General features: G+C 23.8%; 2 protein-coding genes across 2 annotated transcripts in view; one reads left to right on the forward strand and one right to left on the reverse strand.

Moving 5' to 3' along the window:
• Nucleotides 1-1,489: 1,489 nt before the first annotated feature.
• Nucleotides 1,490-2,595, forward strand: LOC129611400 (ribosomal RNA small subunit methyltransferase NEP1). Its single transcript, XM_055524537.1, has 2 exons — nucleotides 1,490-1,751; nucleotides 1,857-2,595. Exons 1-2 carry the CDS (start codon nucleotides 1,596-1,598, stop codon nucleotides 2,424-2,426), a joined length of 726 nt encoding a protein of 241 aa, XP_055380512.1. The 5' UTR covers nucleotides 1,490-1,595; the 3' UTR covers nucleotides 2,427-2,595.
• A 2,519-nt stretch (nucleotides 2,596-5,114) lies between these two features.
• LOC129611354 (uncharacterized) overlaps nucleotides 5,115-27,564 on the reverse strand; it is a 28,731-nt gene continuing 6,281 nt past the window's right edge. Inside the window, exons 2-10 of the mRNA XM_055524456.1 lie at nucleotides 24,489-25,177; nucleotides 16,688-16,872; nucleotides 8,110-8,289; nucleotides 7,859-8,028; nucleotides 6,892-7,751; nucleotides 6,733-6,821; nucleotides 6,202-6,529; nucleotides 6,045-6,146; nucleotides 5,115-5,980 (exon numbers count right to left, since the gene is read on the reverse strand). Of these exons, the coding sequence (XP_055380431.1) occupies nucleotides 5,388-5,980; nucleotides 6,045-6,146; nucleotides 6,202-6,529; nucleotides 6,733-6,821; nucleotides 6,892-7,751; nucleotides 7,859-8,028; nucleotides 8,110-8,289; nucleotides 16,688-16,872; nucleotides 24,489-24,603 (2,622 nt within the window). The 5' untranslated portion in view covers nucleotides 24,604-25,177 and the 3' untranslated portion in view covers nucleotides 5,115-5,387. The remainder of the gene's footprint in view (nucleotides 5,981-6,044; nucleotides 6,147-6,201; nucleotides 6,530-6,732; nucleotides 6,822-6,891; nucleotides 7,752-7,858; nucleotides 8,029-8,109; nucleotides 8,290-16,687; nucleotides 16,873-24,488; nucleotides 25,178-27,564) is intronic.

Raw genomic sequence — 27,564 nt, forward strand, 5'->3', positions numbered from 1 at the left:
AGTGCTTCCAGTTTATTTCTAAGCAATTAAATATATTGTGTCTTCCAACACAATTAAATTAAAACTTTAAGGTAAGGTTCACATATCAAGCAAAGTTTGATGATTTGATTTGATGGACATTTCATGAAAATTTGATGTGCATATTTCCCATTAAATAAAGAAAAATTGAACCAGAAAAATAGACGCTTGTCCAATTCCTATGAAACTTTTTTGACAGAAATAAAGAAAAATAATGGCGAGAATAAATTTTTCTCGTTATGTGCGCTGTGAGCAGCTATTTAAATTATTTTTACTTAGATTTAGATTGTTTTTTTTTTCTTAAATATTTATTTTTTCTTTGCAAGTAAATTATTTATCCTCTGACATATACTTAGATATAGCTTGATATGAATAAAAAAAATTATTATGTAAACGAAATTCCTCATTCAATTTCATGGTTGTCAAATTTAATCGTTTAGGATATTTTTTCAATGACTGCTGAGGGTACGTATATACGAATATACGCATAAGTAATCTGAATTTAACACAAATTTTAGTTTGTCATGTATTGAAAATTAAGAGATTAATTGTTTCATTATTGTGAAAGCAAATCAAACAAGAAAAAAAGAAAGTTGTACCTCGTCACGAGTTGTCAAATCAAAAATTCTAATACGTTGCGTATGCGCATAAGTCTTTTTAAGGTTAGTTTTGGGTATAACAAAATTTTGACACATGCACTATGCGCTAGTTGCCCATTTAGGTCCCACTAAAGTAGATCCCTAAATGTTTTGCAAGTAAATAGAACAAAACACACTGCACTTTAAAACTATTGAAATTGGATTGCACAAAATTCAAAATTTTTGTTTAATTAAAAAAGGTTATTCCAAAGATTCGAATTCAGTCAGATTGTGATAGGATCATACTAAACTTAAATTAATAAATGACAATAAATCGGAACAATCATGATTTTTATCATATTTGAGTACATATTTTGAATGAAGTATACTAATATGAATGAAGTAGTTATATGTTTTACATTTATTTTTGAATTATTAAATACACATCTAAGTTAGGTTCATAAGTTTGTCAGTTTCGTAACGAACTGATGTTTTTTTTCCGAACTGATGTATTTTATTGTTTTGTACATAATTAACATTTTCTTTATTTTTTGTGCAGTTTGTTTTTCTTTCTCGGAAAGTTTATTTAAATTCAATTTTACTGCAAGGTGAAATTTCAATTTCATTATTACCTTCCATAATGTAATGTATTGTTGTAGTGTAAAATAAAATCTAGTATAAAAAAAATCGCTCAGCTTAAAGTGGCGAACCAATGAACTATTAAAAAAAAAGTTAGTTCGACTTGAAAAAGTTCACCTTTCAAAGAAAGGGAATCAATAAATACACATTTAGAAGTATAATGCTAAGAGGATACACATGTAAACATAATTAATAGCGTTATTTAACTCTCAATTCAATGGCAACACTTAAAATCTTACAGAATTCAAGTGACAATGAAAAAATATAAAATACATGTGCGAAATAAAACAAAAACAAAGCACTGTTTGTAATTTTTTGTTAATTAGGAAAATATTTTTTTAAATAATTTAATAATATAAAATGGGAGGAAAAGGAAAGAAAAGGAAATTTGTTGGAAACCGCGAAGATGACACAGAGTTTGACTTGACTAAAAAACATCTAAGAACAGGCCATATCATTTCAGAACAAAAGCGTTTAATTATTGTACTTGAAGGAGCACAGCTAGAAACTGTTAAGGTATTTAGTTAATAATAACTTGTTTTTCAATTTTAAATTTGTAGTCCTAATCAAGTAATGTGATATTAAGAATTAAACAAATTTTTAATTTTTTTTTTTTTTTAGGTTGGAGGAGGTTTTGAACTATTAAATTGTGACGATCATGCATCCATAATGAGAAAAAATAATAGGGATCCAGGCTCATGTAGACCGGATATAACACATCAATGTCTTCTTATGTTATTTGATAGTCCACTTAATAGAGCTGGTTTACTTCAAGTGTATTTAAAAACTGAAAATAATGTTCTTGTTGAAATAAATCCACAAACTCGAATTCCCAGAACATTTAAACGGTTTGCTGGTCTAATGGTTCAACTTTTACACAAATTTTCTATAAGAGCAAATGAAACATCAACAAAATTAATGAAAGTTATTAAAAATCCTATTACAGATCATCTTCCTGTTGGCTGTAAAAAATATACAATGTCATTTACCGGTAAACTTGTAAAAAATTGTAAAGAATTTGCTCCCGAAAATAATGAAGCAATTGTATTTGTCATTGGTGCTTTTGCACATGGTAATGTAAATGTTGATTATACTGAAGGAAGTTTTTCAATAAGTAATTATCCTTTATCAGCTGCTATAACGTGTACAAAACTTTGCAATGCTTTTGAAGAAGTATGGAATATAGTTTAAATTTTTTTGTTAATTTAAGAAAAGAAAAAAAAAAAAACAATTTTTTAAGTTCATACAATTAGAATTTAAGATTTTGAATATTTGAAATATTTCTGGATAAAATGTAAATTCATATATGTATGTACATATTTACATGTGTGAAACATATTTTATGTAAGTAAATACGTAATATAAAGAGTACTCAATAAATGAGTACTCATATAAATATGTGTTCCACAAAAAAAATTATTTCGTATCCTAATATTTTTTTTTTAAATTAAAGGGAATAATTTCATTCGACTTCTTTTTATATGGGGAAAATTATTTTGGAATTCACCATTGTTTTGCATCGCACTATTGCACCATTATTTTATAAATGTGAATAAGCTTTATAAAATCAAATTGAAAACAAAAATTAAAGTGAGGGATTTAGGGCAGGAAATTTTCATTATTGCTATAAATTATCTAGTGCGAAATGTAGTACAGCGTCTAAGAAATAATAGTTTACATTTTACAAAGAATTGATTAAATAAATTACACTTGACTTATAGTGATATTCACCTTTAAAGTTTTAAATACCAACGGGCTCACAATGTATAAACTTGTGAATAAAAAGAAAGAAGAGTAGTTGAACTGGCGAAAACACAAAAATTATGAATATTGAATTGTGGTTACTATGGTTAATATCATAATATGTTTTGTTGTCATATACATATGTATAAACTTGTATAAACTTGGGGGAAAAAATAAAAGAAAATAATAGAATGAAATTCAAAAAAATGTCATACAGCTGACAACAACTCCAGTCAGCTGAGCCGATTTTAAAGCTGAACTACGAAAACACGGCTAAAAATCTAATAAAAATAGAAGTAAAACCGCGACATCTATTGTCAAATATTTTGAAATTTTTTTTTCAAAACTTCCCAAAAGTTATTTATTTTAGTTTTCGAGATTAAAAGATGCAAGTTAAAGAGAATTCATAATAGAAATATATGTATTTCATATATTTACATACTTATTTGTGAAGTCGTAAATCTTACTTAAATATCCATACTAAAATATTCAAGTTTCTAATCATAAATTCGAGATGGCACTAGCACACAGTTTTTGTTTTTTTAAATTACCACATTCATTTGAAAGCGCTGGAGTATTTAAATTCAAACTTGTCAGTTGTCAAATTTGAAAAAAATTCTTATAAATTCATTTTATAATTCATAAATTTTTAATTTAAATCCCGAAAAATTTTTTTTAAGAATAAAAAATATTAAAAAGGAAATCATTTGAAAGATATGAGTGATATTGAATTATATGAAAAATTAATTATGCTGGAAGCTGTGAAAAGAATAAAAGATGAGGAGAATGAAATAAATGAAGTGATTGCTGAATATTATAAGGATTATAAAATGGCTTATTGCGAATACGTAAATCTTTATTCAATGTTCACTAGAATTATTTCATCTGCACGTAATATAAATGCAATTTTAAAAATATCTTCAGAATTGGATAAAACAATTTCAACACACATTACAAAAGAAGATACTACCAAATTAAACAGAATTTTGAGATGTCCTTACTTTTATCATATGCCCCAAAATACAATTGATTTAATGCGTCAAGCAATATTAAGTCTTCGTTATGATAAAAAACTTTTCCATGATATATATTTCTATGTTAAAAGAAATAAATATTTAAAAGAAACTATAGATGGTATTCTAATAGGTAAAGATAAAGCCTTAAAAAAATGCATTCCAAATTTAGTTGATATGCTCGTTTTAAGCTTTGATATTGAATAATCTTTAGTGTTGATAGTTGATCTAGAGATATCTTGTACATAAAATGTGGAAATATGTATGTTTATATTATATAATTTGTAAAAATTTAAGTTTATTATGTACCTACATAGGTGCGAATATATGTAAATAAATAGATGTTTCTTGAAAATTTGTTTTTTATTATAAAATTTTTAGATAACACTTATTCAGACTGGATGTGTGTGCAGATTAAGCAATAAATTAATGTACATTCGTGAGATGAAAATGGTATATCTATAATTCAAAAGTACAAAAAAACTGGTAACAAAATTTATGAATAAAAATCTACTTTAAATGTTGTAATTTGCCAAAGTCTAATAAATTATTTAGATATTTACATGTTACAAGCAAAGGAAATATACATATTATGTAAAAGTATTTTTTAAATTAGCAATAGCGTACCTGTAGGCCTAATGCTCTAAGAAAAATATCCTCTTAGCCTTCTTCAAAATACATTAAGCAATTTTAATAGGTCATCAATATTCAGATGTTTCTGGGATATGCCCATATTTAAGTTTAATTCTTAAATTAAACTTGCCCAAAACTCTTTTGGATAAAATACCTACATTGCTTCTTAGTAAAAAATCAAACAAGCTAAATTATTTGTAATTCATTTCATCTCAATTGCCAAGTCAAATTGGCCATTGTTTTTAGATTTATTTTAGCATAATCTTCCAGATAAAGGCAGTAAATCTGTATAAAATAGGTTTTGAATCCTTTTACAATATTAACAACAGGAAAGTATTTTTAAGAAAACTTATGACTTTTTGTTGTTGCACACTACTTAAATCTAAATTTCAAAATTTAGAAATTTCAAAAGGCATCAATTCAAATAAATTTCAAAAGGGACAAATAAGACACATATTTATCACATAAAATAAAATAAAAATATATTTTTAAAGCCTTTTCAAAAATCAATATATATATATATTTTTTCGTTTTAAATATAGTTGTTTTACAATAATAACTAAGCTTTTTCTTCTTTCTTTTAAATATAATAATAAATTTTGAAATATTTTCCCAAATAGTATGTTTCAGTTTTTATAATTATTTTGTATTATTTTATCATGTATTTTGTTTTTTATTTATTTATTTAATTTCTTAATATTACTTAATTCTCAGTTAATAATTAAATATTAGATAATAATAAATTAATAATAATAGTTAAAAATTATTCATGTTTGATTCCACAAATTGATAAAAATGTACTAAAATTATGTAAACTGCAGGCTGGTAGCACTGTAAAAACAATATCAGCTAAATCTTTAATTTTTAATTTAAATTCGTTTAATGTGCCCAATAATAAATTAACTGAAGGTGTTGCTGCTACTTGATAGAACACTTTTAGGTGTATTGCTGGAATTTTTTTGTTTTTATTTTTGACTATTGAATTTTTTGCTGCTGTTGAAGGAATATTTTGAATTGTTGGTGTTGATGCATCTGTTGCGAATTGATTTGCGTTTAATGAACTATTACTAAAATTTTCCATATTAATTTCTGTATTATTCGTATTATTTGTTGGAGTAGGTGTTGATGAAGATGCTAAAATTGTGGCATCTGTTGCTGCTTTCATTAACGTATCAAAAGTTATTGACATTGATCTTGTAGTTGAAGAATTTGTGGAGGAATCTTTTAATAATTTACTAATAATGTAAGTGAGTATTTCGTTGATATTATCTATTGTTAAATTTTGAGCCAATTGACGATGATTAGTTAATATGTCTTCCGATAGCTGTGTCAATTGTGTCGTTGATGATGCAAGTCCTAAAGATTTTAACACAAATGTAATTCAATATGGAAAAAAAACATGTAAGTTTTAAAATTTTACCTGTTGAAACATAACAAACAATTGCGGCACAATTATTCTCATAGTTCCAACGACGTCTTATGGAAATTGTATATTCTCCTATTGAACAACCAGTCTCCTCATCTATATTAATTATAAATTAGCTTATCAGTTTTTTAAAATACAAACAAAATTTTACATTCAAATCGATCATTGTGCGCATGAGCCCAAACTTGCCATTCAACAAGTGCTTCACGTGGCAACGCTGGTACAACAATATAATCCATAATGGCATTTGCTGTCCGACGTTCCCATTGCCTTCTCGCTTCTGCAATATATGTTGGATGAGTTATAAAGCATATACCTTGTACAACATCTCTTAATTGGCCTTTAGCATTCATTGCTTTTGCAATACGAGATATGTGCCTGAGAGCAAGTTTACATTGTGGACGGATACCACCTTCAATGATTGTCATGCTACCAGGTACCAATGCTATTTGACCAGATATATAAGTAATATCACCAACCTGCAAAATATATTGAAAGTTAATTTTTAACTTTAAATTTTTTTTTAAAGGAAATTAATTAATTTAAATTATTTACATATTTATTCATTTAAAAAATTTAATTGAAAATTATAAGAGTGGTAACTTCACGACATTTAATTGATCAAGAAATCTTAATTTTTTGATTTAACATACAACATTAAATAAAAAACAATTAATCTAACCCTAGTCGATTGACTGTAAGGTCCAATATTGGCGGGAGCCCAATGGGAAATTCCCTGAACATGCATAGTTTGCCGTTTACCATATTCACCTAAAAGTTATACACATATAGAAAAAAAATTTAAAGTTCCAGAAGTATATAATATTAAATACAATAATACCTTCTAAGTCATTTTTTTTATATGCGACTGCTTCCATAATAACATGACAATTTTCGGGTAATGGACATTCAACACATACCCGTGTCGGCGGATTTTGAAAATTTAAAGTTTCAGCGTAAATCTGATTTAGTGTAGCATATTCTAAAATATTTCTTACATACATTGTAATATAACAATAATCAGATAGTAAATAATCATTATGATTTGCGGCTTCTCCCAAAAGAGCCATAGCAATATTCATACCATCTTCTGGTGTTTCACCACAACCTTGTATACCACATACCCACATCCAACCTTTACGATTGATAGCTGTCATTACATTATTTTCTAGTGGCCTTATTTCCCTTTCGTATTTTATTGGGCTAGGAGGTTGGGTATGTGGTGCTGAGGTACCTAATGAACCTATAATATAACCACTGCTATATCCACCTCCACCACCGCCTCCTCCAGTTGTAGTTGTCGTTGAAATAGTATTTGCTGTAGAAAATGTACCAGCTGTTGCACCCGTACCAGATGGTTCGTCAACACTAGCACTTTTAGCCATTACAATTGGCACTGGAGACGATGCACTTACATGACGACCAAATGAATTACTACGTGATAGAATATCACTTTGGCTCATTGATTCTCTCATACGAGTTTCTTTTTCAATCATTTCAAGTTCTGTTTCACTTAGATCTGGATCACTTAAATCACTATAGGTTGACTCATTTAAATCACTAATATAATCTAAGGACTTCTTAACTAAAACATCACATGACAAATGAAATTCTTTTGGTGCTAAACTTAATTTTGTAAAATTTATATAACCAACAGGACAAACTGGATCAGCTGAACTAATGACGATTTGCATATCTTCACTAAAAATAAAATTTTAAATGTTATTTCAATAAAAATTATATTATAATATTAAAATATTTAATATACATTTATTAATATGAAAAAAAAAACGATTATCAATACTAACACAACAATTCTCTGCTTAAATAAAGGACAGTCTAAAGTGAATGTTTCATATTCTCCACCTTCACCGCATACATTTAAACCATATTTCTCTTTCATATTAATTAAATGCGGTTGAACTTCACGTATAGATTTACCTAGATGTCTTTCAGGAACTAACCCTAAAGCAGCTACCTATAAAATTTAAATAGAATATATTAGCATATTTAAAATATACATAAATATTTTTAAAATTATAAATACAATATTAATTACCTTTATCAAAATCGAATGAACACGACAATCAATCATTTCTTGTAACAATTCAGTCTGATCTCTCCTCCAAAGGTAAGCTAATGATACTAAGTTAAGACGACTGCAAACATTTTCAACTCTAACTCTTTGGTAATCAGATAGTATGGCACCGACTGCAACCGCTTCTACTTGATGCTCATTCTGAAATTTTAAATTTTCGTTTTAATAATTTTAATTTTAATTAATATATTTAATTAATATATCAAAATTGAATATATAAAAATAAAATTGATATAAATGCAAGTTAATTTTCCTTTTTTAACTTGAAATTTTTAAAATCTTTAGTAAATGGGGTAATTCTCCCCTTAATCAAGTTCAATTTTAATTAAACAATATGGGTACAATAATTCATAATTAAAAAACAAAGGCATACTCAAAATCATATTCTATCAAAAATTATTATTTAAAATTACAATTATTCAAAATAATTTTTCATAATTTAAATAGCAGTTGCAATATTATAAGGTTTTTATTAAAAATCCTGAATTAATCAAAATGATAGTTTGCTTTCAGCAGTTAGTCAGCCGTTTGGAGTAAGTATTGAAAGGCCCATCTGTATGTTTCATTAAAATATATTATTAAACAAAATGCTCATTTTAAATATTATGATTGGAAAAAGAAATTTTTTATAATATACAAAATGTGGCACATAGATTCTACAAAATTATATGAATATAAAAAAAATATGTTTTATTTTTAGAATTTTTTGATAATATTTCTTATACATACATACATATTTTTTATGATATTTATTTTTTTTTTTAAATCATTGATGATGTAGGTACATAAATATATTTAAAATTGTCTACTAAAAAAAAATTTTTCTTAAGTCTAAATGAATATCGCTTATTCTTAATGTGTTCTACACGTGATGATGGTGATAACAACGTTCTAAGGTTAAATGTGTCACAAAATAAAATATAAATAAAATAAAAATAATAAAATAAATTTTCTAATTTAAAAATTAACTAGCAAAATGTGTATTTACATATGTATATGCCCATATTATATATCTACATTCAATAATAACTGTGCCAAAATGGCTTGTATGTACTGGAATTTACTATTTTCCATGTCTACTATAACTGTTATTTTCATGATAGTGTTAACTATCAGGAGGTTAAACAAGAGAGCAGGGCATATCTACCCTTCTACTTAAATTTAGCAATCTGTTATTTTGTTATTATACAAATGGCCGTTTTAGTTCTAAAAGTCTTCTTAACAATTTAAAATTATCCTCTAGTCCGTTGTAACTAAATACACAACAAATTAAAATTAAAAGGTTTACGAACAATGTACTCAAATTAAAAAATAAACTAAAAATACAGTATTTATCTCTACATTATTACAAAAGCCTCAGGAAATTTTAATTATGGTATCAAAGTAGTACATCTAGAAAATATTTTTCAAAATGAGAAAAGAACAAAATTTTATATTTAATGAGTAAATTTCAATTTTAAATACATACATTCTTACAATTAAAGTAAAAAAAAAATTGAAAAAGAAAATGACCAGAATATTTTAAAATAATTAATTTAGTAATTTGATAATGGGCAGTTAATTTATCGGAACGTGAAAAAGAAAATTTTCTTAAATATTTTTTTTTCACTACCATTATTGCATATATGCAGTAAAACTTTTATATAACGAACAATCTAAATCGAAATTTTGCGAACAAATTGTTATTCGTAATATAGAGAAGTTCGGTAAATAAAAAATTGCCCAAACAATGGTTCGAAAAATGATACAATTCGTTATATACGTTAAGTTGTATAAAATTTTTACTTTGTTTATGTACAAAATTGTATAAAACTTTTTTTTTTGATTTAATAAACATTTCATTTAAACACCAAATTTTCTTCCAGTAAGTATTTTTTAGTTTTAAATATTTTTTAAAATGCAATAATATTTTTCTTATATTTCCTATATATTAAACTACAGAACAGTATAGAAATTTACTTAGAATCTATATTTTTTTAAATTTTGTATAAATATATCATAAAAATAAAGCTAATCGGGACAATATACCCTCATATGTGAGTTCTATTCGTAGCAAGAAATATAAAATTTTGCTTTTGTAAAAAAGACAAACAAACCTATAGCATTAGTCTTTGAATATAATATTGCAAATTATAGGATAACATTAAGAATATCGTACATTGGTACAAAATTTATAGTTATAAAGGATTAACTACTATAGTATAACAGCTAAAATAGTTTTCTAAAAACTTAAAAATATTTCTCTGAAAATTTCGCTTTCAAATTGCAAAATTTATTAATACTAAAAACTTCAGTTTGCTTTAAGTGCTTAGGAACACTAAAATTCTAACTGAAACATTCTCTATTTGAAAACACATAATTTTTTTAAGATAAAATTTTCAAATTAAATTATACAAATATTATAACACTATAGATTTAAATAATTACATACATATAAATGTATAAATTAAAATATTTATAAATCTTATATAAATCATATATACATATATGTATATATTTTTAAACTTATATATTAAAGCATTTGCTAAATTTAGTACATTTTAGATATCTTGATTTTAAACGTACATATATAAGATTTATAAATATAAACAAAGAAAAATATTATGTATATATACATATTTATTTTAAATATAAATTTAAATATAACAAAAATTCGAAAATCATAAATTCGAATCTTAAATTGAATTTCAAATCTTTTTTTTTAATGAGCAATTTTTTAATGAAAGTGTTGAGTCTATTACGAAAAACAATTAAATTTTGTAAGATAAAATTATCATTTTTGTATAATAATAACAATTCTGAGTGGCTACGTCCCCGCAACAAAAAAAGCTATGAGAAATCGTATCGAAGAAGTTATTTGAACTCATCAGAAAAATAGGTCTTTAAAGAGAGCTCTACAGGCATGATATATGGAAGGGGCCACAATATGTCCACTTTTTGGTTACCCATATAATTTAAGATAATTACAAAAATCTGAAATAAATGAATAAAATTTTAATATAATTATGCAAAATTATAGACTACTAGACAAATACCACCTTCAAAGAATAGAAAGCTTATTATTATTATGGATTCATAAAGTTGTAACTTCAAAAATGTGATTACAACAAAGAGATTATACATAACAACTGTATATCAATTAGAATCAGTTAGTACACTTAAAAATTTTGTAACTAATTCATTTCTAATTAATATAATTGGTAAAAAATATAAAGTTTGATAAGAATTGGATGAGCAATACTTAAATATGTTCGTTTCGGAGTTATGCTTTTATCGGAAACATGAATTTTAGGAATTGATCCTAAAAACCTAAAATTTATTAATAATTTAAAGAACTTAAAATAGAATTTTTAAGTATATTAATAAAAGAATTATTTAATGCTTATTGAATACTAATTGAATATAATAGAATAAGTATTCTATTATAATTTTTATATATTGTATATGTAAACTTATATGTACATATATGTATACATAAATGAAATAATAATAAAAATTGGTATATTTTTGATTCTTGCAAATATAATAAGAATATATAATAATAAAGAATATGTAATAAGAAAAATTAAATAATAAAAATGTTGGCTATTAATATTAAATAATTTAGAATGCACAATTTTTATACACTACTTGTATATATATATATATATATATATATATATATATATACACATTATATACGCATAAGTATGCGCCTATGTTGAAATATTAAAAATTAAAAAAAAAATTATTTAATTTTTAATTTGAAATTCATAAAATAAGAAAATATTTAAATTCCATATCGCATTAATTTTAATTTAATTAAAAAGAATAAATATTAATAGAATTAAATTAAAAATTTTTTTGTTTATACAAATTACATGTACTTTTGTTTTTTTTAAAGACAATGAAAAATTATTAGAGTGAAAAACAAAAATAATTAACGAAAATTATGACATCAATTTGTTAATTTGTAGAATTTCAATTAGAGCTACAATAATATTTATTTTATTATTATTTAAATTATTTTCAAGAAAATTTTTGTTTATTTTTACAATTACTTATAATAATATAATTGTTGATTATTAAAGAAAAAGTAATTAAAATCTATTTTAAACTATATTTTTTTTTTCTTTTAGAATTATTTAATTGGAGTAGGTGGTGTTTCCATTTTCACTCATTAATCAATTGAGTACATTAATCAATCAAATCTTAAAAAATCAAATTTTTCGACATTTAAATTAATAATATACATATATAATCAATAAGGATTCATATACAATTTTAATAATAAAATTTTGATGAAAATTTTATAATATTATTGGAACAATAAATTCATTACAATTTAAATTTAAACTTTTTTTTAATAAATAATTGAATATTACATTAAATTTTCAATATTATTTAAATGTAATAATGAAATCCATTAAATGAAATTTATATGTAAGTTTGATAATGCCACTACTGTATACGTTTTCATATTTATTAAAATTTAATTCATCTTCTGGAATAATTTCATCAACTTTAGGGGTTATATTAGTATTCCGTAATTTCAACTAAAACTAAAAATTTATATTAATATTAAAAAAATTAAATAAAATTAAAATTTAAATTAAATTTATTACCTACTAAAAATATCAACTGAAATAAAAATATGAAAAAGAGAAAAATATTTATTTAATTTAGAATTAAATAGAGCAACTAATTATGTATTGTGTCGCGCTCTATATGTGACATAATAAGTATTAGACTTATAATGTCATATAGACTTATTATGTCACAAGTATTAGAGTTATTATGTCACATATTAATATATATATAAGTAAGAACAAGTGTTAAAGAATTATATTTCAAGTAGAAATTATTTTACAGGAGACAATCCATATTAATAAGAAGTTTTAATGAAACCTATATATATTGTACATTGCATTTGTATTGTATTATAAAATAAACAAAGGAAAAATTCATAAAAAATTATAAATATTAAAAGGGATTTGGAAAAAATTGATTACCTAGATTATAATGATATCTTAGATAATAATAACGAGACATACTATAATGTTTAGTTTTAAATTTTCTTCATCTTATTCTAATGAATTGCAGTAAAAATTACAATATTGCGCTTGTAGTATATACGCAGAAGGAATTTGAATTATTTTTCAAAATCAAAATTTAGAGGAAATCAAGAAAAAAAAATAAGATTTTCTAAAGTCTAAAAGTGTTTTTAGTATAAAAAGATTATGGAAATTCATGCAAAAAAAAAAATTATCATAAAACGTTTTTTTTTTTTAACTACTTATATGTGTTTATAATTTAAGAGTAAGATCTTCAAAAATTTTGCTAAGAAACAATCGAAATAAAAGAATAACAAAATTATATTTTTTTTTTCCAAAAAATTTCAACCGATGTTACATGATGGATGGATTAATTTTATTAATTTCAAATCAAAAGAACACAAAACAAAAATAAGAAATTACTATTTTACATTCAACAGGATAATTTCGAAAATCGTATGTATACCATTGTACTACAATTAGAGAATCCATATTGCAAACACTTTTCAATTCGATTTAATAAAATTTATGAAAATTTATAAAAGCGCAGGGTTCCGAAATGTATTATGAAATAATCGTTACGAATGGAAGGGCCAAATATTGCTGAGCTAATTCATGATTGCAAGCCAAACCATTTGAAACTAAGCAAAAATATTGACATATGTCTAATGTTCAGTAACTTTAAAAACTTGCAAAAAATTGTATTTAACTTAAATGCTGAATTTTTTTTTTAATATCTCAATAAATATAAATTTTTCCGTCAGGGGTATTTTACACTATATTACATTTTGGTATTACGAACGGAATGGTAAATTTCAAATCGTATACTCGTACGTATATGAATATTATGTAGTCATTGTGTAAATATCTGTCTTCTAATATTATTCTATATTATAGTGTTTTTAATATTCATTTATAATAAATGCTAAAAATATTTTGATATTATTGTGACTTTTACAAATAAATTTCATTTCTGTATATTTATTTAGTTTTTCATTTAATTAATTTGATTTATAATGAACATACATCACTCTTAATATTATTATATATTATAGTGTACATAATATTTCCAATTTAAACAAAACAGACATGCATGCAAATAAAATAGAAAGAAAATAAAAATCAATATTATCTAAAGATAAAAGCACTATATGTTGTATAAAGAATAACAAAAATAAATTAAAGGAAGAAAAAATTACAAAAATATTAAATTAAAAAGAAATTTTTTTTTTTTTTTCTCTCTCTCTTCAAATGTTTATAATAAATGTGACTTTTACGTCAAAGTTTAAAATTATAAAATAATATAAATATATATATATATATGTACAAACATACTTAATTTTTGTATATATATACATTGTAGTTTTAACAGATTTTAGTGTTATGTAAATGTGAAATTATAATAGAGAAAAAGTGGTGAAAATGTCAATAAAAAATTTGAAAAAAAAATTAAGAATAAAATTAAGAAGTTTTTTACTTTTTATTTTTTCTTTTAAAATATTTAATAATCAAATTGTTGTGGCACGTTTAAAATTTAATACAGTGATGTTTCGATATAACGAACATCAAATTTAACGAACAATTCAATATGACGAATAACTCAATATTGTGAAGTATATCAAAAAATTTTGGTTTCTATATAACGAACAGGCAAATTTTTTTATTTTTCTATTGCTATGATTATCTAAAAATGTCTGTTAAATTATCTGTTATTTAATTTTATTATGTATGTATATATATACTTATATGTATTCACATTCCATTCATGTTTTGATAAATTTTATTCTGTTTTAATTATTTTTTCTGCCGATTGATTGTGTATTTGTTTAGTCGTATCGTGCGTGTTCGTACTAATGAAAAACATATAATGGAACATAGAATACGTCTGAATATAAAAGAAAAAACGAAAATTATTAAGGATCGTTGTCGTTTATTAGAACAGTTAGCTATTAAATATAGTTTAGCTAAAGCGACATTATATGATGTTATTAAAAATAAAAGACCAAAAAAAATTTTTAATTTTAAACTCACATATAGTGCAATAGTTGGTGACCGTAATATAATAGAATGGCGAATTTAAATATTTGAACTAAAAATAAAAACAATTCTCATTTTTTCATTCATCAATATAACGAACGATTTTGATTATAACAAACGACCTCGACTTTATATCGTCCGTTTTATTAGAATACCACTGAATTTAAATCAATTTTCACTAATAGAACAAATAGAATTAGCACACGACTTTTGTTTACTTAAACAAAAAAAAAATATATATATATATATAATTTCACACCTGCCGACAAAATTTAATAAACAAATACTTTAGAAAATTCAATAATAATAAATATCTAAAAAATTATTAACGTTTATTGAATTTTACACGCTATAGTTTTACTTGAATGCTTTAAGGAAAATTAAAATTTTATGAGATTTTTAAAATTTTAATTCTTTCATTTACTTAATTTACTTAAATTTTAAATGGCGCTTAATAGATTAATTTTTTTTTTAATTATTATAATAAATAAATTTAATATACATGTACGTATATACAATCAATAAGTTAATATATATGTATGTAAATTTATTTAAATATTAGATATTAATTTTGTTGTAATAATTTTACTTTACATATTTTCAAAAAATTTAGTGAATGCAGATTGTGATAAAATTTGGTAAAAATTCTACAGAAATTAAATAATATGGAAATTAACTACATTTTTGGAGATCAGAAATCAGTATAAAGAATTTTGATGCAAACTAATTAATATGTATATAATAATTTACTAATAAGTATATAATAATTTTATTTTAATTCTAAAATGTGACAACATTGAACCGCATATTCTTTGGTCAAAATGTACAGAACACAAAATTAATATTTCTCGTTCATATATATATATTTCTTCTAAATCTTTCAAATATTTTTTTTTCTTCTTTTTCTAAAAATTTGTGAAAAATCATTTTACGCGGATTTATATTCCGATTTTCCTATTGCCATATCTTGATCCAGAAAGAAAAATTTTAATTTTTCTGAATAACAGCATAACTCACTTTATTTAAGGTTTTTTTTTTTTAATTTTGGATCTAATATTAGGAAAAAACTTTAAAAGTATTCGAACACACACATTAGCTTTCTGATTTTTCTGACCCTCTGAACTATATGTCAAATGTTAAAGTACAACAGCTTTTTTTTTTAAATTTTTTGTTCTTCGAACGAAAATCCGAATTTATCTGCATAAAACAAAAATACCAACTTGGGATTATTCGCACCCATATAAAACGCATTAGACTATAGCTACAGACTCCAATTCAAATTTAAAGGAAGTTAGAATACGATCATTTGGACAGCATTTCCCCCTTTACAAGGCTCTAAAATTATCTTTTTAAAATTTTACGATTATTAGAAATGTTTATACGTTATAGTATAATAGTACAAATATTGCAAATAATATTACCTAAATAATTATTTTTAGATTATATTATATATGAGTAACAAAATTTACCTTAACATATTCCAATAAATTATATAGATCTTCAACTTCATCATCATCGGTGGGCACATAATGTTTACCAGTTTGAGTACTTTTACCTTTTGTTTCACGTCGATATAATGGTGTATTCATAGCTTTTGCTAAAATTTCTATACCCATATGTCCAACCGTTTGATACATATAACTATCCAATTCGTCTACAATTAAATTAAAAAAAAAAAAAAAAAGAGGAAAATTAAAAATTAATAAGATTTATATTAGCACTTAATTATTTATTATACATACATATATTAATTATTTAATATATGTACAATTTAATTTATATATAAAATAAATAAAAACGTAGACAAATATTTCTTAATATTGCAAAAAGAAAATCAAAAGAAATTCATAGATATTTTACATTTTATTTTATTATCGTAGACAAAAATAAAAAAAAATTTTTTTTTATTTATGTAAAAAATTATATCATTATAGTGACATACTATCATATTAAAATAATATTAAATTGCATATGGTATCTCAGATTATACTGTGTACAAGTATTGTGCTCACAGAATTTCCATTAGCTTTAAGTATATTAGATCTTTGATGATTTACTTTTAAGTTAAGTTCTAAATTTCCCAATTCAATTTGAATTTACGATCTTTCTGGAATATTATCAATAAGTAAAAAGTAATATTATCAGTAATGAAAACTATGTGGTTTTCTAATTTAAAGAAAAACGCCAAAGATGAAAATTTGGATGTAGTTTTCATTTAAATTAATGAATTATTTGTTTGGTTGCCATTTTTTCCAAATATGTTCCCATATCAATATTTAACACAATTACGCTTTTAGTGATTAGAATATCTAGTTTTTGACACATTTCGACTAAAGCAGAATATCAGCAACAATACATTCAATATTAATTGTTAAGTTGTTTGATACAAGAATGGTTATAAAAATAATTATGATAAAAACGAAATCTTATACTTAGTTGCATAATGTGACAATTTATAACGAATCACACGTAAAGTTCAAAAATAAAAGCACGAAAAATCAAATAGCGGAAAAATCACTCACTACATCTGTATTTGTATTAGGATATTAGCTTACTAACTCAATTTCATTGTAAATTAACTAAATGAATATTAGAATAGTGTAAAAAGATCAAGTAAAAGATTTGCTTAAATCGCTTAATTACCAAAAAAAAAAAAAATCTTAGGTATTAAACTATACTTATAAAATATTTATACGAATTTTATAACATTTTTGAAACCGTAAATATACTCATAAATATTGGATTTTTATTAATATATAATACCCGTTAGACCCTGTATAACTTTCAAATTAATATTTATGTATACATAAAAAAAAAATTGTTATTTTTAATATACTAAAAATAATAAATAAATATTTAATAACTTAATTTGATAGTATATGAGAATATATACATACATATAATTACTATATGCATATAATAGTATAAAAGTATGTCATAATTTATTATTTGTATAATATATTGTATTTAAATTAAGAAATATTTCTTTTCAGTTAATTTATTAGGTATTAATAAATAATATAATATTATATTGTATATAAATGTTATATTTACAGAAATAATTATAGAATTATTAGAATGTGTTAATATAACATACATATATAATATTCAATTTGGCAATTTAATACGAGAAATTTAATTATATACATATATACTCGTATATATATATATGCATTAAAATATTATGTAGTAATTATTAGATATTTGTGATATTATTATTAAAATTAAAGTCGGATTTAATATAAAAATTAAAATTCATTATAAAATATTCATATGGACATGTATGTGCTGAGATTTTTGCATTAAAATATATAGGTCAGTATATATAACATAAAAAAAAATTAATATACGTTAAGCTAGTAAAATACAATAACCATCATGCCCACATTAATTTTCGGTAGGACAAATTGAAAAATATAGTGAAAATTTTTATTACATATTTTAACTTTGTAATTTTAATATCTGCATTTTCCATTATATTACCATATTGTGTATAATTGTAAGTTAATAGTGTTATACAGAAGACAATTTTTGTAATTACTTACACAACGAACTACTGTTTTAGAGGACGCTAGTGAGTATACTAAGACTTTTTAATTTAAAACAGGCTCACTCAAAAAGAAAATTAGTTCTATTGAATATTTGTAAAAATTATCTTTTGTAGAGCACAATAAACTATAAACAGAAGGCTATTACCCAAGTTCGAGAATATCATCGAGTATCTAACAATATATAACCATAATATCAATTAGACTAGTTGCTTGGATAATTTTATACAAAAATCATATCTAACTTTTATTGAGTTATATTTTCAGACTTTTAATAAAGCTCCTATTTCATATGAATTTCAATATATATTTTTCAATTTTACTTAAACTTCCCAATGTATTTTGTATAATTTTAATTCATATTAATTCGACTTATAGATGAAAACCTTTAAATATTAATATTTATTCCTTCTTATTTTGGGGGCGTTTTAAATTTCACATTATATTTTATCATTAAGATAACAATAATCTTTCATTTACTTTACAATATCTATAAGTGTATACCTTCTTTTAAGACTAATAAAATAATCCTACATACTTTGTTACTTCATATTTTTATAATTTTTATATAAAATGTAATAAAAATGTATAAATAATATTTATTTAACATTTCAATCTTTATTACATTTCATAATATGTACTAATATGTACATATGTAGGTATATGAAAATGTAAATTTTTTTTTTCCTATATAACAAATATTTGACTTATTTGCTCAGTTGCTCACGTATAAGTTTATAAATTACTAAATGTAAAGAATATACGATAAGATAAACGCATATACATACTATGCAATACATACAATATTCAAATATATGAAAACTTATTACAAAATATGCAACATACTTAAGTGTTATAATTTAAATTCTATATAGTGTACTTTAAAAATTAATTTGTATATAATTAGCTACTTAAGTATATCGAAAATTTTCATTTTCAATTGCAATTGATTTATTATTAATTTACTATTCATTCAATGACAGTCTCAAGAATAATCCTTGAATTTTTGTCAAAAAAAAAAAAAAAAAATATTTTGTTTTTTGAGTGTTTTGAGCGCCGATATTTATTTTTCATTTTTACTTTAAATAAATTTTTGAAATAAATATATAAAAATTATAAATAATTTAATAAAAACGTGTACGTATATACTTATACGTGCATATGCTTATAAATACGATTATACATGCTTGAATAGATAAGAACTTTTTCTTTAAATATATTAAAATAGGTTTAGATTTACTTAATCTATTATAGCCGCTTAATTTATTATACTTTATTTACTTTTTTCTATTATAAGTATGGATTATTTTTTTAACTGATCACATTGCACACAAATTATGTGGGTATTGTGATAATATCAAAAATATGCCATGTCGAGTTCAATTAAACATGAATTGAATTCAGTTAAATCTCGATCAGACGGCCTGCTGTTCGTTGGGCTTGTTATATTTCAAATTCGGTTTCGAACATGAAACCCTGAATAATCTTAACTGATTTAGTATTTTGATAATTTTAAAGAAAAATATTAACACGTTCGCGGATGCGAATGCTATAGTATTCAAATTTTAAAGCCAATATTTATTCATTTAACGTTATACAAGCTTATGTTTTTGTAATTTATACATTTCAAAATAATGACCAACTAATTCATTAGGTATTTTTATATTATTTTATTTTTATTAATAATTAATTAATAAAATAATTTATTAATAAAATTACACAATTATAAAAATAATTGTGTAATTTCAAAAATAATTGCCTATATATTTTTGCTGTTCCCTGAAATTTTTAGCGCCCGCGATTATGTTAATAAATTTCCTTTAAATTTAATATAAACACATATATATACATATATAAGCTCTGTTTGGCAACATAATATAGCTCGAGACGATCTATGGGAAAGGGGGAAAGCTAATGAATTTTTAATACAAACAAAATTTAGTACTTATATTTTTTGTTTACTTGTTTGTCGCCTAAGTGCTTATATTTTTTGTTTTATTAGTTATAAAATTTTATTTTTATTTTAGTTTTGTTAATATAAAATTTTGGTGATATAAGGGGCTCAAAAACTAAACATTCATTCAACTCCAATTTTGAATTATTTTTATAAATTGTCTAAGGACAATTCAAATTCTGCAAAAAGTCAATTTATTTGACTTTTTTGCAGAATTTGAATGCAGAAAACGAACCTTTACTAAAGAGCTATTTTTTTTATATATGGTATACTTTTGCTAGTTTAACATATTTCAATTTCCAATGAATATTCTGAAAACAACAATGTGGATCGATCATAGGCTGATCACATTAGATCATTTTTTGTTTTCGTATATTTGCATAAAAACATTGATAATTTTTTTTTTTTAATTTTTTTCAAAGTCAGACAAAAATAATTTTTTTTTGTTACTTTCCAATCTTTTGAAATTATATTATAACATCAATAATAAAAAAGAATCGTTTATTATTTCCATTTGAACTTTATAAAATAAACTAATAATATTATATAAAACAAACTATATATATATATACATCTATAATATATACCATAGCTAAGAATACATTGAAATAGCTTTCATAGCTTGTATAATATTGTTTAGTTTTTCAGAATATGAATTAAAAATAGCTATATTATTGGAGAAATTCTTTTATTACATTTAAAAATTCTTGAAAAAATCTATTGTAATCGAAATTAAAAATATATTTAAACAAAAAAAAAAATAAAATCAATAAATTATTTTAACATTTTTAAATTGTATTTAAAGTAAACAATAATAAATTTGATAGAAATGAGATAAAGAGAATCGATTTATATATTTACTTATTTGAATAAACTTATTGTTATACTTGTATTACAATTATATACACAAAATATTTAAGTTTCTTCTTGGGTATATTAAGTTTTAACTCTATAATTTTGTTACAAGAGATTTTTTAATAAAAAAATTTCAAGAAATTCTCCTACTTTAAAAATATTCATAAGAGTTTAATTAAAATTTTTCAAATAAATTTATAATATTAACAGCCTTATCATGGTGTATCTCGCTTTATCTTCTCACTTTTTATTCACTTTCAAATTAGAATTTTTGGCTTTTCTTATGGAGTTTCAATTGTTCAACTGGAGTTTCGCATTTTTTCTCAAATTATAAACTGAATGTCCCACACTACCGTTTTCAAAAACAAAGTGAATAAATTTTGTATAAATTTTAGAAAAAAGCGAGATACCCAATACATAAATAATTCTTCTCATTACATTTCATTCTCTTCTCACTCTCTCCAATTATTCCTCTCTCTGACTGAGTAAAATAACGAGATAAACGATCAGGCTCTAAATTTGACTAAATCAATCAAAATTCGACAAAATCAATAAAAACTAAAACAATTAATTAAAATTTCTTTAAATCGTAAATTATTAATGACCTAATAATAATAATAAATAATTGTTAAGAGTATACGGGGTACTTACATATGTAATAATTATGGTGAAAAACGTCTACTCTCTCATAGTAAATGAAAATTGGGAGTGATTTACAATTACAACTGCAAATACATTTATTTACAGAGTTATCTCTGTATAAACTCAACAATCACGTATAATTGTGAATTGATCCAATAAATTTTACAAAATATAACACCCGGTATATTCCAAATTGTTTAGATATATAAATGTGTGTACAAGAAACTGTATATTGTTTAATAAAACAACTATAAAATAAAATTACATTACTTATGAATTTAATTCAAAAAAAATTTAATTTACTCGTATATCTGGAAATCAGAAAATTATTAAAAAAATTTCTTAAAACTATACTTAAAATATTTTAAGTGATTTTATCATTTAATTAAAAATGAACATAAATATACATTGATAAATTGTCACGAACTTCAACTATGAGAGAAAAGTAAAGTAAGTTTTACTTTATATATGAATAAATAACTACTTCTTATATGTATAAGAACAACACAAACGACGTCATAGATACTAGCTAAACGTATTTGTATCAGAGTATTTAAAAATAAAGATTGTATAGAGTTTGCTTGATGATAAATTAAGTATGTTTTTAAATATGTACTTCAATAATTTATAAATGGGTCTATTTGTGGGAAAGCATATGAGGAACATTTATATCACAATAAAAGTAAATCATTGGGTATCAAAGCGCAATTGATTTCAACTATATTACACTTGAACTGTAACAGAGAATTATACAAAAGAATAATCTGTTAGATTAATTGATTTTAGAAAAGCAACCTATGCGTAAGTACATATAACAAATATAAATTATTTAATTATACTTATGATACATAATAAATATACTTTTTATTTAACAATTTAATATTATTTGTACACAATTAAATGTACTTAATTGTATTATACTTATATAATTAAATTCAATATTCATAATTCGTCATGGTTCTGTAAGCAAATTACAATAATGTGTTCTCTTTTTTTTTTTAATTTAAATTATAAATTAAGAACTGAAAAAAAAATATATAATTTTTATAATATTAAATCAGCTGCTTATTAAAAATATGTATGTATTTTAATATACGTATATTTGCAAGTTTATACATAAAATTCTTGCCATTTATTTATTGTTTCCAGTTCACTTATCATTCTATATGAATCACTCAAATTACGTTCATTACTTACGAACCTTGACTTTTACATTTATTTTCATAGCAGTCTAGATCAAGAATATTAAATTAAGAATATCATTAAAGAGGCTTCATATTAAAAATATTTTATTTTGATAGATTATGTTGTATGTAAGGGGGTTTGAGGTTTAATGCTCTTTTTAAAGTCAAATTTAAATTAAAATTTTTTTTTTGATCTCCAAGGCCTCTTAGACGATCTTATCTTTTTTATTATTATAATCAATAAATTAAAGTTATCAATTTGTAAAGTAAACTTGTCTATTATATTTAAGATTTATTATTTATTAATAGTAACTAGAACCTAAAACTTTTACCAAAAAGATTGTACCGGAGTACTTATGTCTGCAAATAAATTGGGCCATTATTTTAGAAGAATTTCAAAAAAAAAAATTGAAAATATTTCAGCTGTACTCCTCAGTTAGAGTGTATTTTAATAAATTTGAAATTAAATAAAAAAATATATTAACACATTATGAGCGGGTCGGGTACTAGTACCCGCTTGTATGGATTGTCACTTATCCTATTATAGGCAATATGAATGTAGAAACTTATTCTAGACATTTTTTTATTCTTATATTTTTTTCAAAAACTTGTTACTTTTTTTAGTAATATAGCCCTCAAAATTTTTATGTATCCGGATGTATACATTGTATATTCGCCCGCTACGCAACATTGTTGCGCATGCTAGGCCGCCCGCTCACAATGGCCTTTAAGAGAGCAATTTTTTCAATTTTATTTATTTTTATCTGAACCGAACATTATTTTAACTAGTATGCTACCTTGAGCAACTAAATACATAGGTATATTAAATTTATTTTTCGTAGCAACTTATATATAATAAAGAATCAGCCTATCAGTATAAAAGTGTATGCATTGAGCCCTTCTTTTATGCTTTTTAAATTCTTTATACAATTTATAGAGAATAGACAAAGATAAGGAAAAAGTAATTGCTGTCCCCAATGTTTTTAAATATAAATATTTTCCTTTTTTAAATAATTTTTTTACTTTCGTTACAAATAGACGGTCAGCGTACTTACATGCAAATTATAGAAAACGAAATCAAACTTACCTAAATCTTTTGGATGTAGATTAGCTAACGCAACAATCTGATGTCCTTCGGCAACACATTGCATCATATTATAGCAGCTATCCTTGCCACCGCTAACCATAGCAACGACACGCATTTTGGCAACTTAAATTTCCAGATTCTTTCTGTATTTATTGGTTTCTTTTTTTTTTTTTTTTTTTGATATTTATTCAATTTTGATTTTTTTTTATTCTTGATGTTTCAAATTTCAGAATTTTATTTGAAATTTTTTTCTTTTCTTTTGGGATTTTATTTTTTTAGTTAAGTTATTCAAGAGTAAGTAAGTACAATAAAAATATTTTAAATTTTATAAATTTTATTTAATAAATTTTTTTTTTACTATTATTTATTTATTTTTTTTTGCAGTGAAAAGCAATTTTTAGCAAATTTATCCCATTAACAATAGTTTTAAGTGTGTAGCTTATTGCAAACAGGAAAAAATATATATATATATATATATATTTTTACAAAATATTTTAAAATTTTGACTTTTTTAAATTATAAATATAAATTTTGCAAAAAAAATTGTTATTTTTAATAAATTTTCTTTTTTTTTTTGTTTTAAAAATGTAGAAAAAATTTCGCAAATTTTCAGGTAAATGTGTGTTTTTTTTTATTTTATTTTGTTAAATTTAGTGTTGATACAGGTATGTTTTGTTTTTCAAATAGACCTAGAATGAAAAATGAAAAGAAATTAATTATTTTAGTATGTATGTATGTACTTAATATATATATAAGTAAATATTAAATTTTATTTAATTTTATTTTCAGAAATCTTGAATAGAATAGCCAACATAGAATTGGCATAATATGAAATATAATAAATCAGAAAAAATTTGTAATTTTTAAAATAATTTTATAAATTTAAATTAATTTCTTCAATTTAATTTTAATTAATACAATAATTAAAAACGTAAATAATAGTCCGAAAAAATATTTTAAAATTAGAAAGAAAGCGAAATCAAAACGCCTGTAAGTACTGGCAATTGTTATACATATATAATTATACCTCATTACTAAAAATTGTTATATATATATACCAAAGTTTGTAAATAAAAATTTTTAGGATATTATAAAACGTATTTTAAATTTAGCACTAAAAATTTTATATTTTTATTCAAAATATTCTTGAGCAACGAATTGTAAGACTGAGAGATCTAAGTCAATAAAAAAAAATTCGCGAGTCTTTTCGCCCGTCCGCATTAATGCATTACGAGGGTCACTATTTATATTTCGGGTCCTGGCAATACTAGTGCTGCCAGGTGCAATCTGACACTTCCATTGGAAAGTTTGACATTTTTTAGGACAACTTCACTCAGAACGTTTTGTCATTCGAGCGCGAATTGTTTTGTTTACAGTGACTTGAAAAATTCATCTCGGTCAAAAAATGGAATTGTCCCGTGAAATTTTTCGTGCGATGATTTTTTACGATTTTCGGCGCGGATTATCGAGACAAGAGTGTCTCGATCAACTTGTTTCGACTTTTGGTGATGAAGCACCATCAAAAACCACTGTAAATCGCTGGTACCAAGAGTTTGGTTTCGGACGCCGTTCGCTCCAGGATGAATTTCGTGAAGGTCGGCCAATTTCGGTCGTTTTGCCGGAAACCATCGATGCTGTGCGCGAAATGATAATGATGGACCGGCATGTGACATACTGTGAGATTGAGGCATCCTTGGGCATTAGTTCCACCAGCGGACATAAGATATTGCATGAACATCTTGCCGTGAAAAAGGTGTGTTTTCGATGGATCCCAAAAAATTTGACGATTGCACAAAAGAAGGCTCGTGTCGATTGGAGCAAAGAAATGTTGAAAAAATTCAATCGCGGTGCGTCAAAAGACGTTTATAAGATAGTCACAGGTGATGAATCATGGATCTATGCATATGAGCCCGAAACGAAACAGCAATCGACCGTATGGGTGTTCCAAGACAAAGTTGTTCGTGGAAGAAGCACATCGAAGCAAATGATCGCGTTTTTTTTTGGTATAACCGGTCATGTGGCCACAGTACCTTTAGTGGAACGTAGGACGGTCAATTCTGAATGGTACACCACCATCCGTTTGCCAAAAGTTTTCGAAGAAATAAGGAAAACAAACAAGCGCCGGCAAATCATTCTTCATCATGACAATGCAAGCTCTCACAAATCAGCTGAAACAATGGACTATTTGAGCACTCAAAATGTCGAATTGATGGGTCATCCGCCGTACAGTTCTGATTTAGCACCCAATGACTTCTTCTTATTCCCTCACATCAAAAAAAAAATGCGTGGACAACGATTTTCAACACCTGAAGAAGCAGTCGATGCGTTCAAAAACCATGTTTTGGAGGTGTCTCAATCGGAGTGGAAAAAGTGCTACGAAAATTGGTTTCAGCGCATGCAAAAGTGTATTGATCTTCATGGGGAATATTTTGAAAAACAATAAAACCATTTCCAATGATAAATGTTTGTTTTTTATTGCTAGACCCGAAATATAAATAGTGACCCTTATAAGCTAAATTAACCAAATTTTCCAAAAAAATTCCTATAAGAGTCATTTAATTTCATACCGCAAAAAAACCAAATTAAATTTACATTCAATTTGGCAGTAATTCGAGTTATTGCCATGCAAAATGCAAAAAAAAAAATTAACCCATACGTTATAGATTGTAAAGGATATGGTTGTTAAATTTTGTATTTAGAATTTGGATTTTAAATATTGTATATGAGTTTAATAAAAGAATTACTGCCCCAAAGGAAAAAAATATTAATAAAGTTTTAAGATAAAAACTTTATCTTAAATGCATAATGAAGGCTGTACGTAAAATTGTTATTCAACTCTTGAACACGATCAAATTTAACATTCCCATTTGTTTTATTCTCAATGAAAGTATTTTACATTTTGTAATAAGTAATAATGTATTCCATGTGGGCAAAAATCTATACAATGAATACATTAGTAATTTAATTTTTAATAAAAATACTAAAAATACTATAATTGTACGTCATAAGAAATAATTTTTTCATAGTATCTGCAATTAAAAATCACAATTTTTTTGGAACATTTTTATAAGTAAAC

Source organism: Condylostylus longicornis, unplaced genomic scaffold, assembly GCF_029603195.1.
Source record: "Condylostylus longicornis isolate FDR11 unplaced genomic scaffold, ASM2960319v2 ptg000049l, whole genome shotgun sequence".
In the NCBI taxonomy this organism is placed as follows: Eukaryota; Metazoa; Arthropoda; class Insecta; order Diptera; family Dolichopodidae; genus Condylostylus; species Condylostylus longicornis.

Excerpts from the sequence above, each read along its gene's own strand:
- LOC129611400 (XM_055524537.1), top strand. The coding sequence starts at position 1,596 with ATGGGAGGAAAAGGAAAGAAAAGGAAATTTGTTGGAAACCGCGAAGAT. Across the intron at positions 1,752-1,856 it reads CACAGCTAGAAACTGTTAAG|GTTGGAGGAGGTTTTGAACT; the intron begins GTATTTAGTTAA and ends TTTTTTTTTTAG.